This window comes from Lagopus muta, chromosome 3 (assembly GCF_023343835.1).
Source record: "Lagopus muta isolate bLagMut1 chromosome 3, bLagMut1 primary, whole genome shotgun sequence".
Classification (NCBI taxonomy): Eukaryota; Metazoa; Chordata; class Aves; order Galliformes; family Phasianidae; genus Lagopus; species Lagopus muta.
The window spans coordinates 17,884,030-17,904,391 of NC_064435.1; the positions used below are offsets into that span (position 1 = coordinate 17,884,030).

The 20,362-nt window shown below is 41.3% G+C and overlaps 1 protein-coding gene across 1 annotated transcript in view; it reads right to left on the minus strand.

Annotated features, from left to right (window-relative positions):
• EMC2 (ER membrane protein complex subunit 2) overlaps window positions 1–10,046 on the minus strand; it is a 44,628-nt gene extending 34,582 nt beyond the window's left edge. Inside the window, exons 1-4 of the mRNA XM_048939100.1 lie at window positions 9,935–10,046; window positions 5,946–6,059; window positions 4,650–4,714; window positions 69–154 (exon numbers count right to left, since the gene is read on the minus strand). Of these exons, the coding sequence (XP_048795057.1) occupies window positions 69–154; window positions 4,650–4,714; window positions 5,946–6,059; window positions 9,935–9,974 (305 nt within the window). The 5' untranslated portion in view covers window positions 9,975–10,046. The remainder of the gene's footprint in view (window positions 1–68; window positions 155–4,649; window positions 4,715–5,945; window positions 6,060–9,934) is intronic.
• Between the last annotated feature and the right edge of the window lie 10,316 nt (window positions 10,047–20,362).

Genomic DNA, 20,362 nt, shown 5'->3' on the forward strand with positions numbered 1-20,362 from the left:
ATAGTATGCATCTTTCCACATAGAAAATACTTTTTTTTTTTTTTTTTTTTTTTAAATCAAGGTTTTACCTTTCCATAGCTTCAAATCTCATTCCAGTTAATCGCTTAACTCTATGGCTCCCAGGAAACTGCCTCCTTAGTTCTTGAAGACAAAACTGTACAGATAAAATAAAAAATACTACAGTGAATACAAAAGTGGAGAAAAAAGAAGTCCTTGGCTGATGAACTCAACAGCCTGAAACGCGACCTTTGATTAAAAGTAAACATCTATTTTTGAAATAAGCAATAAAATGTACTGATAAAGAGAAGTTCAGAAACTGAAACTTTGTCTGTCAGAAGACTAATTTTAAGAAATATTTTCCATATAGTTTTTTAGATCATTGAGGCTTCCTGGAAATAGTTATTTGCACTGAAAAGTAAACTCATTTACTATAAGCAAACTCATTTACCGAAGTCTACTTAGTTTCCTCATAATAACACAAGACAGTTAAGAAAAATAAAGACAGTAAGAACTTACGTGATACTTCCTTAATAAATGGGTATCTTATAATGGAACAAATGATGTTAATTCTGTGCTCTGTGTTTATTTTTTAAATAAAACTTTGAAATCCAAAGAAAATGTTTGTCACTGGTTTGAACAGAGCCTGTTGGCAGAGGAGGTATAACTTCTAACTCCTGAAATCAATGAGACATCTAGGCTGGATAAAAGGAATTCAACATAGACAGATTTCTCCAGATTAGCAAAAAAAAAAAGTCATGTTTGACAGAGGGACTGAGTCACAACTTCCCCAGAGCAAACTGACAAATCATATCATAGCTGTGGCTACACAGCACTGCAAGGCTTGTAGCTGAATCCTTTGATGAGAAGCAGAATAGAGGTGAATCTCTTCAGAAGACAAACGGTTGAAGCTTTGTTAAAAGCTTCACATACAATGTTCCTTTTCAAAGCATTTATTTATACAAGTGAGCTTAAAAATCTGTTCTTCAAATCTAAGTTTCTGGCTAAGGTCAATCCACATAATCTGTTCCATTTCATCACATCCACTGGTCAAAGTAAGAAATACAAACAGATAAGTAAATCAGTAAAAATTAGCAAAATTAGCACAAGTGCTGTGTCGCTAGATGAAGAGCTGCTGGTGAAGTAGAAAAACCTTCACTGCTTTTCTCCTGCACTTGTTCAAAAACTGACAAAACTTGTTTGCGGTAATACTGGATCCCACAAGCCGCAGACGAACTTTCACCCAGAAAAAAGAATGATTAACAATACAAGAAATGCTGATGAAGAATGCAGAAGTACTGTGAGACTAGAACCACTCAACGTAGACCCAACTAGGTCACCATCCTGTTGAATTCAGGAGCTATGAGACCAAATTATTTTGGTCCTTTTATTCCTTTTTTTTTTTAAAAAAAAGGGATTTATTAGGTAGGTCAAGGAATCAGAAGAAATAATCTGATATGAAAAGTTGTGAGACTGCTCTGAACAACCTGCTGTAGCACTTTTCAAAACAAACCAAAAGAAGTCCCATGCATGATAAGCTAGGCTATGTATATCTTACATATTGCTCTCATCTCAGCAGTACAGAGAGTCATTCTTATCAAATTTAACCTGTATTCCCTGTAATCATGTATTATATTTCAAATACATTTCAATCAAAGCCTTTGACACTGTCTCCCACAGTTTTCTCCTGCAGAATGGCTTGGACTAATGGCTATTCTCCTGTCCATGGCTTGGACAGGTACGCTCTCGGCTGGATAAAGAACTGGCTGGAAGGCCCGGGCGCAAAGAGTGGTGGTGAATGGAGCCAAATCCAGCTGGCGACCTGCCACAAGTAGTGTTCCCCAGGAGTTGGTGCTGGTGCCTGTCCTCTCCAATATCTTCATTGATGACATGGATGAGGGCATTGAGTGCACCCTCAGTAAGTTTGCAGATGACACCAAGTTGGCTGGAAGTGTGGATCTGCCTGGGGGTAGCGAGGACCCACAGAGGGATCTGGACAGGCTGGAGAGCTGGGCTGAAGCCAATGGGATGAAGTTCAACAAGGACAAATGCCGGGTCCTGCACTTTGGCCACAACAACCCCAGGCAACAACACAGGCTTGTGGTAGAGTGGTTGGAAGACTGTGTAGAGGAAATGGACCTGGGGTATTGACTGATGCTCAACTGAACATGAGCCAGCAGTGTGCCCAGGTGGCCAAGAAGGCGAATGGCCTCCTGGCTTGCATCAGGAATGGTGTTGCCAGCAAGAGCAGGGCAGTGATTGTCCTCCTGTACTCAGCTCTGGTGAGGCCACACCTCGAGTACTGTGTCCAGTTTTGGGCCCCTCACTGCAAGAAAGACATTGAGGCCCTGGAGCAGGTTCAGAGAAGGGCAACAAAGCTGGTGAGGGGTCTGGAGCACAGGGCTTATGAGGAGCGGCTGAAGGAGCTGGGATTGTTCAGCCTGGAGAAGAGGAGGCTCAGGGGAGACCTCATTGCACTCTATAACTACCTGAAGGGAGGTTGTAGTGAGCTGGGGGTCGGCCTCTTCTCTCGTGTAACTGGTGATAGGACCAGAGGGAATGGCTTCAAGCTGCGTCAGGGGTGATCCAGGCTGGACATTAGGAAATACTACTTCTCTGAAAGAGTGGTCAGGAGCTGGAATGGGCTGCCCAGGGAGGTGGTGGAGTCACCGACTCTGGAGGTGTTCAAGGAACGTTTGGATTTTGTGTTGAGGGACATGGTTGAGTGAGAACTGTTGGTAATGGGTGGATGGTTGGACTGGGTGATCTTGTAGGTCTTTTCCAACCTTGGTGATTCTGTGATTCTGAAATGCTGCATTTGTTAACAAGAGACTCTATAAGTTCACACAGAGAGAACCGGTTCTACACAACATCAATAATCTACTTTTCAGTTTCTCCCAGAAACTCAGCAATTGCTATCGCAAATCTCATTTATTTGTGAAACTTCAATTTGCAGTTAATCTGCTTTCTGATTTTTTCAGCAACATTGGCTTTTAATTTTAAAGCTATGACAAAAGGTAAAGAAATATACATCTGAACTTAAGCATTTAAACACTGGTAACGCAGGTGCTTACAGTAACAGGCACTTTCACCAAAGGAAAAAACAAACAACAAAAACACAAATCAAAAGCCAGATAAATCACAGAATGGCCTGGGTTGAAAAGGACCACAATGATCATCCAGTTTGGCTCTAACCCTTTAACCTCCTTTCTGAGCTGCATATAAAATGTGCACTGCCTCGCCCCGAGCAATACCTCTTAGAGGGCACAGAAACAAATTCAAAATCTTTGCCATGGTCAGTAAAAACAAATAGCGTTTCACAGCTGATCTTTCAGCACTGGCTGCCTCAACAATTCCATTAAAGTCTTCCTGAAAATAAAGACCAAAATTGATTTAGATATAAATCAGAACACAGAAAGGCATTTATTTTTTTGTTTGAACAAAGAACTATACTATAGTGGCGTCTTCTTTTGAGTCACAAAAAAAAGGGAAGTTCACCAGGTTCATACACAGTTCAGTGTGTTGTTCTCTATTTTCCAATACTCCATTGTACCATATACATACAAATCTCAAGAAAAACTTGTCTGGTTCTGCCTACTTTCAAACTGCCCTTCTCCCATATACAGCCCCTAGTCTGATCCCTTGCATATCGCAGACCGTTAGGTTTCACCCAAATGACACCATCTGAAGCTCAAAGATGTTACATGGTGTCTTTCTGACTGCCAGAGAACAAGGCACTGGGAAAGTAATTCCTGTGAATTACCTGAACCTTGGAAAGTGTTGTTTTTCAACTAGTGAGCAGCTGTTAGGAGTTCAAAACAGGCTCACTTCGTCTGAATTATTTTTATAATTCAAATAAATCTGCGCACAAAGTTACTAAAACTAAATGACCATTAACAATATTTATATTAAGAATTATTGAATAATTTGCATCAGAAGGGGCCACCTGCATCAAATCCTCACACAAAACTTTTTTTCCTAATACTAGACAGTGGAATTTTCTTTGCTGCCACTTATACTATCACACTTGTCCTTTGTTGCACCAACAAAAGTCTGTCTACATTTACTTTAGAACTTTATAACACTCTACAAATCTGTATTTACAGATTTGAAGATAACAAAGATCTCTTCTTTGCCTCCTCAAGACTTAACAAACCTATATCTCTGAGTCTTTTAGTACACATTATGTAGCCCAGCTCCTTACTTACCTTGGTGGACATCAACTGGACTTGCTCCAGTGCGTCAAACACTGCCAGCAAAGACAGCATGATATACTGTATAGATATGACAGAGTACTGTATATACATGACAGGGCATTTTTACCTCAAAACATTAAAAAAATCTATATATTTTGGGATTTTTTTAATAAGCAAACACTTACTGCACAATATGGCAACATCAGTATTTGTGAAATTTAGCCCATAGCAAAGTAGCTGTAAATATTTTAATGGCTCTCGGAAGAGACATGATCTACTTAAACACATTACTGAAGGTGGGTGGAGGCAGTTTCTTCACGGCAGTCTATTTCTTGATATCCTACAAGACCAAGTTATGGAGTTCAGAATATCCTACAAATGTCCAAGTAACTATCCAGAAGAGTTTCTCAGGAAGAAAACTTAAGGTTTGAGAGAAAAGTCAGCTTAAAAACTTACCAGTGCCAAATCATCTCGACTGCAGTCCAGGGCAGCAATCATCACCTGTTCGTATATTATCCAAACTGGACACAAAAGAGACATAAATTGAGGTAACCGATATCATTATTTTTATTTATTTATTTTTTTGCCATAAAGGGAAACACCTACAATGAAAATAAGATCAATGAACTACATCCAGATATTTTTCCCCTGGTTCTTCTGTGGATCATTACAGAACAACGGACATTTCAAGAAACTGATGGAATCAATTAAAAATGCATTTAAGTAGTTTTATTGCTGTCAGTACTATAAAGTACTTTCTGACATTCTGAAAGGCAAAAAGCTCAAATCCTCTTCTATTCCTAATATTATAGCTGCAAACTTTTAAACAGATCCCCATTAGGACATGCCCTCTGATGAGACCTGGAGAACAGCCGTAGGTTAGAATGAAAACAAATTTCCCTTAACTGTTTCCTGCCAGGAATTTACTATATTGTTTTCTTCCTGGAATGGAACAATTTTTCTAAATCAGTGACAGATTATAGTAGTTCTGTTCCAGGTCCATTAAGTTCTTGAATTTAAAGAACTTTAGAGAGCAACTATACAAGCTATAGAAAAATCATATAATGGCAGAAGAAAATATCAATACATGTATTGCAAGTACTCTAAACTTACCAGGTACACCTGATTTGATTTACATACGTTACAGAACAGAAACCGAAGCTAATGTCTTCCAAAATAAAAAATGGTAAGATCTGAGAGGAACAAGCTCCTCAAGAACTCCTTACTAAAATGTAATTCTCATAAATTACCAACAACATTGTAACTTGAGAGTAAAATCAAGGTTAGTTTTCAAATGCTTTTTTTCTAAATAAGAGGGAAACACTGACAATTCTTTTGTAGGCAGCTGTACGAAGCCCATTTTTCAACCCAGGTCATTCTGTGATTCTATGATCACCTTTTTCAATTTTTCAAGAAGAACAGAAAATCAGTCAAATGAAAACTAAATGAAATATATATATATATATATGCTGTTTTCACATCATGGTCTAACTAATAATTAGCTAATAACAAACCAACTCACTAAACTAAATATTTAGTGAATAATTTTTACACCTGTCTTCACTGGGAAAGAAATAGAGCCTGGGAATTTTGGCAACCCATTAAGACTTTAAAAAGTCCTATTTTCCCAATCAGATGCACGAAGGCAACAGAGAAATAGAAAAAGTCAGAGAAGTCAAAAAGTGAAAACCAAAATCAGATAAATGAAATAAAATCTAAAAGAAGTGGATACTCTGACAAACACTTCCTTACTGTCATCTCCAAGCTTAGATGCATATTCATTAATTAACTCCTCTCCAACATCCACTATCTGTTCACTGTTTCGGTAGTTTTCTTCCCTCCATTTTCTCATTTTATCACGCATATCTGAAGGGAAAAGAGAAAAGAATTGAAGAGAAAATATTCAGATTCCCAGATAGGAATGGAATTTGAACTTTATTTCTTAAAATATGCATATGAAGCAAGGTTTAGAAAGCAATAGATCTGAAAAAGTGATTTCCATTAATAGATGTGTGTATGTATGAGACCTCTGGAGCCTGAATCACTCAAGCCTTGCTCATGCTGTAATATAAATAATTCAACTCCTAGCTTTGCAGGGTGCTGCTTACTCAGTAAACAATAAAATTTAATGGATGTTGCCCAGTTTTAAGAAAAACAGGCTTCAAGAGTTTTCTTTCAAGCAGTTTTACATTTGTATTTACAAAACAACATCAAAACTATTTCTGCTCCATGTGAATACATTTTCAAGTAAAGAAAGCATTAGAATAACTATGAGGACTCAACAGCAGTTCACTTTCACCAGTGTAAGAAATGGCATAAAATTCCAAAAAGGATCTGCATGCTCCTAGCAAAACAAACTACAAGACAGTCATGGAAGCAAAAGCTTTCTACCTACACCACAGAAGTGCTCAGAGGTAAAAGCAACCATTACTTATTTAGGTAAATCAGGATGGAAAAGGTGATTTTTTTTAACATTAGGATTTGTGTTTGCTTCCAATTTCAAGAGTACGTTTACTACAAATGTCCAAGAGTGTAGGCAGACACAAAGTCATCTAGAGAGCACTACTCAGCACTACCTAGCTGAGGTTTTCCTCATTCTTTGGAACAGAAAACTGCTAAGAATGACTTTGTGTACATATTTACATCTGGACACATGTATGTGTCCCGTACACAAGAACACATTTTGAGGAACTAAAGGAAAATAGTTTTCACTATTAGACAGTGGTTTTACTGAAAATGAACATACCATGAAAATTGTTGCCAGTTTCTTTTTTTTTTTTTTTTTCTTACTTTACAGCAACTGGGAAAGCAAATGCAATGGTAGACCTAATCACTGGCAGCTTCTTTTGCACTTCCAAACACACAGTTAACATGACTGACAGCTAAAAACTAAGCACCGAACTTTGTTCTATCTACCTGAAGTGATCTTGGGTCACCCACAAGACTGCTTTTGTGCTACATTTTGCTTTTTGAATTTCAACCAAAACCATCACACGGTTATGTTTCATGTGCACAAGTAAAGTTAAATGGTTCTAGACACATGATGCTCCCTGGAAATTCAAAGTTAGACAGCAAGAATGTGAGAGAACACAAACATTCACAGAAACTGACAAGCTAAATGCATACAAATAAATAAGCCAACTGACTCCCAACTATGCATTTACTTGGAAATTCTCAATGTCTTCATTCCAGCACACTTCCAAACAGAATAGCATTTAAATTACTTGCCACAGTGTTTGTTGTTCCCTAAAGACACGCAGCAGCCTACAGGAAGCCAAAGGAAATAGTGCCTATTTTGTTTTTGTTCTTGTTAAGGTGTCAGGTAATATGGGCTGAGCAATCAGATACTATGCAACCCTTTTATAATGACTCGTATGTATTCAGCTGAACCACAGGTTTCAAGTCTTCAGCATCTAAAAGCACCTCATGAAATGAAGGTAGTTAGCCCTGTTAGCAGAGACATACGAAGAGAAACATACAAGACATACAAGGGAAAATGTGACACCGACACACAAAAACCAGTGCCCTAGTCAATCCCTAGCTGTTACAGTCCTGGAGCTCATTTTTATATCGCCCTTCTGTTAGAGATACCAGATCTCCCACCACACCTCAGCTCAACTCTCTCCTCTTAAAATACCAAGCAAACAAATCCCCTCAGCCACATCGCCGCTGGCAGAATGGGCTCACCTCCACCCGCACGGTCTGTACGGCCCTGGCTCCTGCTCCAGGCAGGTCTCCAGCCCCAGTCCTTGCTCCAGCCTGACCGGCACTCTGCACTTGCAGGAAGAGGCAAAGGAAATTCAACTGGCAGTGCTGATGCTGCCTTTGGCTGCAACAACTTCGCTTTCAAAGTGGCCTCAAATCTCAGGATCTCACCTTTGCCTGCTTTAATCACATCAATTCGTACATAAAATCCAGAGTAAACTGGTCTGTCCTTTAGTATTGGCAGAAAATAGGAATACAAAGAAGCAAACACAGAATGGAACACAACAAAAACATTTCATCACCATTTAATTGCAAACAGATGATGATGGAGAGAAAATGTGAGATTGTTTTCTATTTTTGAGTCTTCCCATACATAGTAAATGTGAATTCAGCATCTAAGTCAGAGGAAGGAAGCAATTTTGTCATCTAAAGTGGATGTTCTTAATGAGTAGAGATGCTGAAGTCAGTGTTCAGCTTTACAATCCATTTGGGATTTTCTCTTTGTTGTATATAATGTTCACCAACACACATACTTGCAAAAAAAAAAAAAAAAAAAAAAAAAAAAAGGCTTCATATGCACAGCCTGTTATATAAGTCTTGTCGGTAATTTCAGTAATTATACAGAATTCCTTGAAAAACTTCTCACATGAAAACATCAAACTCCTTAGTGCACGACCATGTAAGCCAAGCAGCTTAAACAACAGACAACACAAGAGCTCACTGGGCAGCCTGTTCCAAAACCTCATCACACTTCCGGAGAAGAAATGTTTCTTAATATCCAACCTGAACCTCTCCTGGGGCAACTTAAGGCTGTCACTTATCATTACATTATTGTTACCTGGGAGAAAAGGCTGACCTCCACTTTCCCGCAGCCTTCTTTCAGGGAGTTGCAGAGAGCAATATAAGGTCTGCCCTAAGCCTTCTCTTCTCTAGACTGGACAATCCCAGTTCCTTCAACTGCTCCTCATGAGATTTGTGTTTCAGATTACTCGCATTTCTTTGCTCTGCCCTGGATACACTCCCAGATCTCAATGTCTTTTTTGTAGTGATAGGCCCAAAACTGAACACAGCACTCAAGGCGAGACCAGTGCTGAGCACAGAGGGACTGCTCCTGCTCACTGCACTATTTTTGATACGAGCCAGGATGTCACTGGCCTTTTCAGCTGCCTGTCAATTAACGCTCTTTTCCTCTCTGCAACCTTCCAGCCACACCTTTACAACTGTTACAGTAACTTCTCACAACATACATAAAAAGAACTTGTAAAAATAACACAACTTTACTGAACTGCCCTTACCAAATAGATAATGGCATGAGAAACAGTATAAAGCATGACAGGGAAAGATGCTTTTTCTAGCGTTTACCCAAATTTTGAATGAAAACAGCATGGAGAAGCCCACTCCAGAAGATGGCAGAAGGAGGCAGCTGGGCACAGATATCTCCAGAGACTGCTGTGCCTTCAGCAAGGACCCATCAAACTACCAACAGCCTGACATCCAAGCTGTGATCATTAGGGACTCTGGGAGAAGGACATAGCCACGATGTGCTGCAGGCCTCGCTGAGGAGTTCTTTCCTTTACGGTTGGACTTGATAACCTTGAAGGTCTTTTCTAACGTGAGCAGTTCTGTGATTCCGTGATTCCCGGCAGGACACAGGGATGCGATATACCCACTGAATGCCACGATACTTGGCTCAGCTCATTCCGCGGGGAAACCCACCCTACGCCAGGCCGGCAGCGCGGCGGGCACGGCACGCGGCTCGCCCCCTCCCTCCGTGTTTCTGCTCTGCGGGCAGGCGGAGCCCAGCCGCGTACCGACTGGCTGCGGCAGGCCGCCGAGACGGGCCCTCCGGCGGCACAGCCCGAGCATCCGGCAAGAGCCGCCGTCACCTCGCCTCACCGCCCGGCCTGAGCACACCGGCTCCGGCCCGCTCGGGCCCGGAGCGCAGCGGAACTCCGAGCCGACCTCTTGGGCCGCACCGAGGCGCGAGGCCCTCCCGGTCCGTCCCTAGCCGGGCCGGCAGCTGTTCGCGGCGTTACCTTCCCAGGTCACGTCGTACATCTCCGAAACCTTCGCCATCTTGGCGGCCGCCCGCGTGACGCGGCGCCGTGACGGCACCGGCCGTCATTGGCCTCCGGCCGCGGGGCACCGCCTACAGCCCGCACTGCTCCGCTCCGCCCCGGCGCGGGGCTGTCGCCGGACGGCCCGAAAGCGAGGGTAGCTAGCAAATGTCAGCCGTCCTGTGTGCTGAACACTCGGGACGCGAGGCAGCTGCGTTGAGTAGACTGAAGGCCAGTCTAGCCCAAATCCTGTTTCCTGCAATGTCCAAAGCTGGCGCTAAGGAAAAATACGAGACAGGGCAAACATTCACATCCTTGTCTCTAAATTGGAGAGATACAAGTACAAAGGGTAGACTGTACAGTGGATGAGGAGTTAGTTGGAAGGTTGCAACCGAAGGGTTGTGGTAAATGACTCTGCATCCAGGTGAAGATCGGACACCAAAGGTGTAGCCCAGGAGTCTGACTTGGGAGTGCTGCCCTGTAACATCTTCACCAGTGACACAGGTGGTGGAATTGAGTGCACCCTCATCAAGCTTGCGGACAACGCCGAGTGGTGCAGTTGGTAGGACAGAAGGATGGGAAGCCATCCAGGGAGACCTGGACGGGCTTGAAAAGTGGGCCAGTGTGAACAAGGCCAAATGCAGATGCTATAACTGGGTTAGGGAAATTGCAAATATATTTAAAGACTGGGAGAAGAACTCCTTGAGAGTAGCTCTGCAGAGAAGGACTTCAGTGTCCTGGTGGATGAAAGACTTAACATGAACCAGCAGTGTGCACTTGCAGCCCAGAAGACCAACAGTATCCTGAGCTGCATCACAAGAGGACAAGGAAGGAATTGTCCCCCTCTGCTCTGCCCCAGTAAGGCCTAATCTGGAATGCTGCACCCAGGTCTGGGGCCCCCAGCACAAGTGAGATGTGGAGCTGTTGAAGAGAGTACAGAGGAGGGCCACAGAGATGATCGGAGGGCTGGAGCACCTCTACTGTGAAGACAGACTGAGGCAACTGGGCTTGTTCAGTCTGGAGGGGAGAAGGCTCCAGGGAACCTGACTGTGGCCTTCTGCTACTTAAAGGGATCTTATAAAAAGGAGGGAAATCAACTTTTCACACAGGTGGATAGCGATAGGACAAAGGAGAAGAGTTTTAAACTAAAGGAGGGAAGATATAGATTATATGTCAGGGAGATACTGGGAATAGATGAATGGTTGGACTGGATGATCTTGAAGGTCTTTTCCAACCTTGGTGATTCTATGATTCTATGATTCTATGAGATGTTTCACAGAGTGTTGTGAGGCACTGTAGCAGGTTGCATAGGTAGATTGTTGATGCTCCATCCATAGAGCTATTCAAGGTCAGGTTGGATGGGGCAACCTGATCTACTGTCAGATTTAGTGGTTTGCAACCCTGCCCATGGCAGAGTGTTTGGAACTAGATCTTTGAAGTGTGGCACAAAGGTGCCTGCTTTTATATGTTCGAAGCTTACTAACCACTCTTTTGTTCTTCCAGGGCTTGTTTTGGAAAAGATGAGAAGTGGTTGATTTCTGTTAGTTTTCTCAAACCAATGGTTGTTTAATAAACTGTGAAGACGACAAATTTTGGGCACTGAGTCAAGGAGCCCTGAGTTAGGCTGAAGCGAGAGCTCTGTGGGTGACCACCGAGTCAGGCCACTTTTGTCTCCTCTGGGTCTCCTAACACCATGACTTGTTCTTGCCACAGCCATGTAGGTGGAGGGATTCATAGTAAAGAAAGCTCTCCATTTCAGTGTAAGAAATAATTGCAGCTTTCCTTACAGGGTAATATGAACTTTAAAGGTGCTCAGAAGAATGGTTACATGTTTTTAACCTCAGATACATTAAAAGAACAATTTTTTAGAAAATATCACTAGGAACTTATCTCACATTCACCTTCATTTCTGAGAAGAGCTGTTCTGGACAGGTATCAGACTCCTTAATCAAAGTCCATTCCCATCTCCATTGATAAATATCCACTATATTAAATAATAATGTTTCTATATTTGTGTTGTTTACTCTGAATTAGAAAAAAAATAATAATTCTTAATAAAATCTATAGTGTAATTAAGTTTAATGCCTTTGACAGCTGAAAGATTTAAACTGGAATTCAAATGATGGTCTAGAAAGACTGCACTTACCTTATTTCTCTTTTCCCAAATATAATTTTTAATATTCTTCTAAGTCACTTGTTTGGAAGAACTACCATTTAGTCTGTGCAGCAACACTCAACTTCCAGCTAATTCTACAATGCTAGCATCTGTATTACCTGAACATTTCAGAAAACCTTTATGTATTTTTTCTCATAGTATTCCTATGGAGTAGGTAAATCTTGCTCCTGCTTTATAGATAAAGGAATGAATGCAAAATGGTTAATGGTCCATAAAGGATTTAGTACACACCTGCTCCACACATTACAGTATAACACACGTATAAATGAGGTAAAATGAGAAATTTGCTTGCAGACTGCAACGCTGCTGGATTGCTGAGCTAGCGGAGACAGACAAAACTTTATAGCACAGAAACCCCAAATTTGGATCCTTCGAAAAGCCTTGTCAGCTGTCACCTGATGCTGAATATACGGAAATTTGAGAAATGTGTGTTTGAAGTGTTTGGGAGGGGTACTGACTTTCAGTTCCCTGGACGCTGAGCTTTGTGCTTCTGTACCTGCCCAAAACTTTCTGTCTCAGCAGGACTTAGGAAATCATGCCTCACAAGCATGTGGTCCAGTTATTGTTCTCAGAGATAATTCTGATCTCTCTGTTAGTTAGATTTAGGCAGCTCTCCAGTTACTTTTGATTGCTTCCTAAGACATGCAGCACTCCACCTGTGCTATAAGAGTCTGGATCCTGAAGTGAAGCGCTGTAAGTGTTGCCTACTGCCTTTTTGGATCTAGTTGTGAGCGACTTGCCTAAAATCACATATGTTGCATTCTGCTGAGCTCAAAACTGACCCTTCCATTGCATTCCTCTCTTTGTACTGTGGAAGAGAAAACCTTCCACACTCACTAAGCGCAGGGAATTATTGTTACAAATCCATTTATGCCAGATAACTGTTATAGTTGGACACGGAAATGTTTTTGGTATTAAGCTTTTTCTTCTTGGAAATGAAAGCAGTGGTTTTGAAAACTGTTTTGTAGTGCCAATGAGCTCCATCATTTAATTCAAAGTTGAAAGTGTTTTGCTAATAAAACTTACAAAGCTCTAAAAAGGCAATAGTCATGTGAAATCTGTTTTCTGAATCTGTCATGTTTTGCTCTTGTGCCGCTTCTGCAGGAACCAACAGGAAAGGTAGCGATCCAGATTCTACTTAATAGTGTCAACTGCAAAGTTTTTTGAGGGGAATGTTTAAAAAATGTAGAAAAATCACTCTAAGCCTTTTGTAGATGCCACGGCTGATTTTACATATGAAAATTTAAAAAAAAATCAACAAATACATTTTTTTGCTCAGTTTCTAATGAAAAAAAAACTTTCTGTTTTATTATGAAACCTATCACCCAATTCAATGATAATTCAGTCAGAATTACAGTTCAGAGAAGTGATACAGATTGAGGAGAAAGAAGATGGTAATTTAATATACAGCTTATAAATAGAATAAAAAGCATGGAAATCTTTGTCCAGTGTATTTATCCAGAGATACAAGGCATACAGAGATACTTGGGCTCATCATCTAATACAGTCTAGAAGCTATTTTAGTTTAGTAATGTTGAGGGTACTTAGTAATGTAAGAAGGGTGGCATCCCTGAGGCAGATGCCAGGTAAGCAAAATCAACTCTGAGATATCTGTGTTGCAAGAATGAATGTAACATGTGTAGGATCCATGGAAGCTGGGAATTAATACAATACATATTCTATTTTCTCTTCTGTATCAACCACATTATTCATGTGCTTGTTCAGATGCATTTCTTGAAAAGTAATTTGAGATTATTGACACATTTCTCAAACAGAGAATTTATAGACATTATTAACTTGTGTAGTGATGGTAAATATGAGTCCCAGAAGATAAATTAGTGAATGAAAAATACAAGAAATTCAAGATACTTGAATTATATGAATTAAGGACTCAGTATTTTAATGTAGCTGCCTTTGAACTCAACCCTACCGGACACTCATGTCTTAAATTTGAAACTTTACAAAATGCCATACATCTAGTTATGAATGTTCTAACACAAAAGGAAAATAAGTAAGGAAATAAATTAGTAAACTTCACAGAATCACAGAATGGCCAGGGTTGGAAGGGACTTCAAGGATCATGAATCTCCAACCCCCCTGCCACATGCAGGGCCACCAACCTCCACGTTTAATGCTAAACCAGGCTGCCCAGAGCCCCATCCAACCTGGCCTTGAACACCTCCAGGGACGGGGCATCCACAACCTCTCTGGGCAGCCTGTTCCAGCACCTCACCACTCTCTGGGTAAAGAATTTCCCCCTGATGTCCGACCTAAATCTCCCTCAACTCAAAACCATTTCCCCTCGTCCTACACATATCAACCCTTTCAAAGAGTTGATTCCCCTCCCCTCTGTAGGTTCCCTTTAGGTATTGCAAGGCTGCAATGAGGTCACCCTGCATCCTTCTTTTCTCCAGGCTGAACAAGCCCAGCTCCCTCAGCCTGTCCTCATAGGGGAGGTGCTCCAGTCCCCTGATCATCCTAGTGGGCCTCCTCTGTACCCTCTCCAACAGCTCCCTGTCTTTTTTGTACTGGGGGCTCCACACTTGGACGCAGTACTCCAGATGGGGCCTCACAAGAGCAGAGTAGAGGGGGACAATCACCTCCCTGTCCCTGCTGGCCACCCCTCTTTTGATGGACCCCAGGATACCATTTGCTACCACTTGCAGCAAGTTTACTAGGGCAATGTAGAGAGAAGAGCATTTTAACTTGCTTTTGTGTTTTACCACAGCATCACCACAAATGAGAAGTTTGAGTAAAATTTATGTAAGTCATCTTGGAAAATTTTGCATCCTTTTCTTGTTTTGACCAGCGTAAACAATTCTATATTTGGAAAACAGCAAAACTGTAACATTTTGACTTTCTATTCAGCACTTGTATTTATAGTCAATTTGAAATTAGTTTTTTCTAACTCCTAAGGTAAAAGACAGGAGGAGGTAATAGCCACAGGAGGTTTTATACAGAAGGGATAAATCTTCCTAGCTATTGACACTCACAAATAGAGAACACTCCCAGAATTACATCATTCAGCATGCCAGGAAAAAAGGCAAAGAGGAGGCAGCTTAGGAACACTAGGGAAAACAAGAAATATATATCAACTTGATGAATTGACAGCACTAACAATTCTAAGCATGCCAAACGGCATTTCCTCCACAATGTGATACTCTAAAAGATATTCTGAAAGCCTCCTGAGACCAATTTTAAAATGGCAGTGGATGTTACAGATCCAAGTTTCTGTGTTGAGATGATAAGGCAGTACATGTTTAAATCTTAGCATTTGCTAGCTCAATGTACACAAGCTTAAATAGCTGTCCCGAAGACTGCTCTCTCCATGCTTAATTAAAAATTTTTGTACAGTCTTAACTAGATCCTGTGGGCATTAATTAAGTATAAGAATCCATTAATAATAGTAAGTTGAGGAAGTTTAAATTAGATTGGGCAGTGTTGGGAGCTGTGATTTCCTCTAACTAGAATTAACAAAGTTTTGCAGTGATGAATGGCTGCTGGAGGGGAGCTCTCTGGAAGGCAGGCCTGGTGCCCACACCCCATGGGGCGGCTGCCCTAGTTTTGGTCCTAACAAACACATGGAATGGGGCCAGCCCAACTGGGAGATGGCAGAGCCACCCTGAGCTTCCCTATGAAAGATGCTGGGAGGAGTGGTGCGCTGCAGTTACAAGAGGACGTAATGCCATCGTAGTGGCAAAATACACGTTAGACTTTCCTTATCTACTTCAGGAAAGTGCTCCTCCTGGGACAGGGAATATTTCAGCTCTCCAGGGCTGCTGGCTGTGGTTGAAGCAGGTGGGGAAGAACCCAGAGGTGCTTGTTTTGGGGATCTGCAGCTGCGTGGGTCCCAGGGACATTGTCCAGCCCGGTGGGGCCTTCAGCAGCTGTATGCCTGTAGGCTTGTGGCTGTAGAGAGTCATTTGGTCCCTCCTGCATTTGTCTCTCCAGCTCCCAGCCCAGTTACTCATCTCCTCATAGCTGCAATAGTGTGTCATGTACATTTGGAGTCTTCTGTGTCTGACTTGAAATAAATTGTACTGAAGTTAAGGGAATTACAGCGCTCTCCCCATGCTGAAGTATGCTTCAGAATGTTTTTTTAACACCCTCCTGACATCCTGACCGTTTAAAACATCTTCTCATTTCTGAACCTTGTGTCTGTCTAACAAGGAATTCTCCTGTGCTTTTCCCCCAATCCTTAGTTATTAATTCTATTCCTTCTTCCAAGTTTTCTCCTTGTGTTCAGCTATGTCTCATTATTTCTGCAGTGTTTCTGAGACACTGTTGTCAGGACAATCATTGGCCTTGGAGGGGAAATGATCTCTTTGTAGGGCAGCATGTTTTATTCATGGATACACTGGTTTCTATTTCTACCCTTAAAAAGAGAAGTAACACAGAGTGGAAAGAAGGCCTGGCTATCATGTGCCTAGACAAATGATGGTGAGAACTAATCTAGTCTGACTTCAGCAGAAGGAGAAATGACACCCATGCCATGCCATAAGAAAGGTACCTCCTCACACTGAGAAATTATATTTCTCTGTGTGTTTCAGAACACCCCAGAAAGGTGTGTTACGTACAGAGATGAGAAAATCAAAACACAGGGAATTGCTGTCGTTTGCCTAAAATCATAAAGTGTAATGAAGAACGCACCTCTCGTTCATGCACAAACCATCTAGCTGTCCCATTTGGGAACTCTAATTTCTGTTTCTAGCCACACCACTATAAAGGCTGTTCAGTATTCAGACACATTTGTGTTAAGTTCAGCTCAGTGTCAGGTGCTGCTGCTAGTAGTGTAGGTTTGTGAGGTGAAAAATGTCAATGTTATTTTTTCTAGATGCTCCAACCTTTCTCCTCCCTTTATTTCTTAGAAGTTTAGTGGCACCATGTATCTTGTTATCCATCCTTTAACTTCTCATTTTCCTAACAAACCGTTCTGGCCTGCTTGGCCCAATTTATGAATTTCTATACCACCACTGCTTTACCAGCACATCTACTTGCTATCACACTGAGTTGGTAGTTAGAAGTATGGGGTACCTAAAGCACAGGGAGTGCTGGAGGAGTATATTGACCACCAGCGTTGCAGTCAAAACAGCAGTAACACGCTGTAGTATTTGCAGCAGCCTCCCCTGCTGCGTTTTTATTCTACCAAGCTGAAGAGCCATGACTGCACCAAACACATGAAACAACTCCACAGGAAATTAAAGGGAATTCATTCAAGGGCCAAGAACGCCTTGACTACATACTCTGCTACAAAGAGCTGCGTTAGATACTTGCCAGTCCTCTGAATGCTAACCTGCTGATTGCTTCATCCAGTCCTTCTTCAGCTTAAGGCTTCTTTTTGGAGATGGAAACAGTGTTGAAGAACAATATTAGAACATGGAGACTGCACTGGCAGAGCACCGTGGCTCTCATGTGCACAGAGTGCCTGCTCTGCAACAGCTGCATTAGTTGGTTCTGTACAAATCCTTCCAGCACTGCAGCCTCAGCTGCATCCTTGGCTACAGAGCCAGCTCATTTTCTGCCCTCTTTGATTTTGGAAGAAAAATATCTGGAAGTTTTCTCATGAACTGATAATGAAAAAAAAAAAAAAAAGTTAAGGAGGATTCTGGTTTTCATGGGGTGTCACTAGCTTTGATTTGGGATAGAAACTTCCATAAATGATTTACACATCTTTCCCACTGCCCTAACATCTCCCCCGCTTTGCCACATCCGTGGCAGTATGGCTGCCAAATGAGAGAAATAGCAGTTTAAAAGCACAAGCCAGGCAGAAAATGTCTCGTAATAATGAAAACTGTGATTCTCATTACCATGACATTGTTACACACTGGAGCTGTTATATAAGATTTTAAAAAGAATATACAATACATCATTACAATCTGCATGAGTGAGTGTTAATAGACTGCAGCTTCAGAAAAAAATAATCAAAACAGGGCTGTAATTTTGCCTGCAAATTAAGTGCGTTCTTTTATGGAAAAAATTCACATTAAAAGTCAGCAGCAGTAGAATTCATCTCACTTCACTTTATATACATACAATGTAGGTGTCTATATGTAAGCTATTTGTCTTAGGGTCCACCTAACCACTAGTGGAGCAAATTACGCATTTGTGGGGAGCATCTCATCCTAAAGTACGTATGCAAAGCCTAAGCTAAATCAGCCTAAAATAAACTTTCTTTCCATTAACTATAAAGGGAATAGAGAGGCCTAGCGAAATGCAGATGTCTTCATTGTAAATGCCTATCCTTAGTTAGATGAATTCTCTCTAGAGGAGTATCTCTTTTCCTTACTTGAGCCTTGCTACAGCCATTGAAAATGAGAAAGACAAAACAATGCTATTAGCATCTCTCTCTCTCAGGGAATGAGTCATTAAAGTTCTTAACACAAAGTTCCTGTGAGTTTTCTCTCTTCTCCATTGGTGATGGTCTTCCTTTCTTTCACCACTGTTAAGAGGTGACATTTGCAAGCTTTTATATAATAAAATATATCTAATTTGTGAGTTACAGCAATAATTATAGAATCAGAGCATGATTTGGTTTGGAAGGGATTATCTAATATCAACCCTCCTGCCACGGGCATGGACTCCTCCCACTAGGCCAGGTTGATCAGAGCCCCTACAATTCTTCCATGGTTGGGAAATCTGCAGTTTCTCTGGCCAGAACAATCCAATCATTCCCCATTCTTCATGTATATATTTTGCAGTCACTGGAATTGCAAAAGGATGTTTTTGAAGGAAGTTCTTCACTGGCATAAAGTGGCACTGTGCTTTTTCAGCCAGAACGTCCATGAAATATTTACATTCCTAGCAAGGGAATCAGCTTGAAAGGGAGCAATGAAGCTCTGTCTACTCAAACAGACCTTTCATGTCAAACATTACCACGTCCCATTTACAGAAAAACTACTGTCCACCAAGATGGGACACTGAGTTACTGGTAGTGATAATTAAGCGCAGCAAAAGACTGCTTGGGAGGACTGTTGAGTGTGCCACTGGAGAGGATGAAGAACAGACAAAATAGGAATGATTACTTTAGGAGGTGGATTTTATTTCTGAGAGTTTGGATTCTGTCTATATGAAAAACAAGAATCTGATATAATTGCAGTTGCTTTGCCTTCCAGTGTTCATCCCTGAAATCATCTGTCACAGATATGTGTAGACATGATAAAACTATAAAACGCAAGCAGTGGATTTGTAATGTTAAAGATGGGATGTAAGAGAAAAGGAGGAGAAATATATGCAATAATTATAAAAATAAAATCAAAACATGGGATGGGGTATTTTTCTTTTCCACAGAAGCATCTGGTGTTTTGTGGAGTGAGCCACCTGCTGATCAACATGCATATGCCATTGCTGCTGCAGATGACCAGAGGATTAATCTTGGTGCTCATTGCTTGGGACTTGAATCTCAGCAGCTATAAGACTAAGGCTGTCTTTTCTTCTTCTGCAATTGTTTGCTGCAGAAATTTTGGGAAGGGAAAGTAGAAAGCAAAGGGGAACTACAGTACAGGGCATCACTTCAAGGGGAGCATATTCATGCCATGTGCAAGACTAGGCTGCAAGGCTGATGTAGGTAGTTGCCTGTCTACATCCAGATCTGTTGACTCATCCCCGAGAACACAGCCTCACTTCAGTTATGCTGGTGCAACTGTCTGCTGATTCTCAAGCAGTTACTGCAGTCAGATGAAAAATAACCCAATAAGTGCTTTAAAAGAGAAGGATCTTTTGGTCTGGTTCAGGACAAAGTGTTCTGATCTGTCTGTTATATCAAACACATTGAAAGAGCAATGCACTGTGGACAAAGATAGGAAAAAATGACTAAGCATCTCCTTAATCGTGAAATGATGAATCCATTCTGTTTTGGAAATATAGCCTGATGGTGTGACCATTCTCCCCTTGAGCTTTAATTTTATACACACTTTAGTTTTGGAATTATTCTGCGTTTTAGCTGTGCTGAATCTCATTTGCACATTATTTTAGCATTTAAAAGCAAACACTTGTTTGCTTTTGGCACAGCTGACTATGGGCTTGTTCAGCTTTCTTTATCGTGCGTATTTGCCAGTTTAATAAAATTCAGTGTTTGTTGAACTATTTATTGCTGCAAATGCATTTGCAATGAAACAGAAAGCCTCAAGACATTACTGAAATATTACAAACCACCAAGCAATACGTACAAGCCTCAGAAATCATGTTTCGTGATCTCAAAATTGCAGGCAGAAAGCTGCAATTAAATGAATATT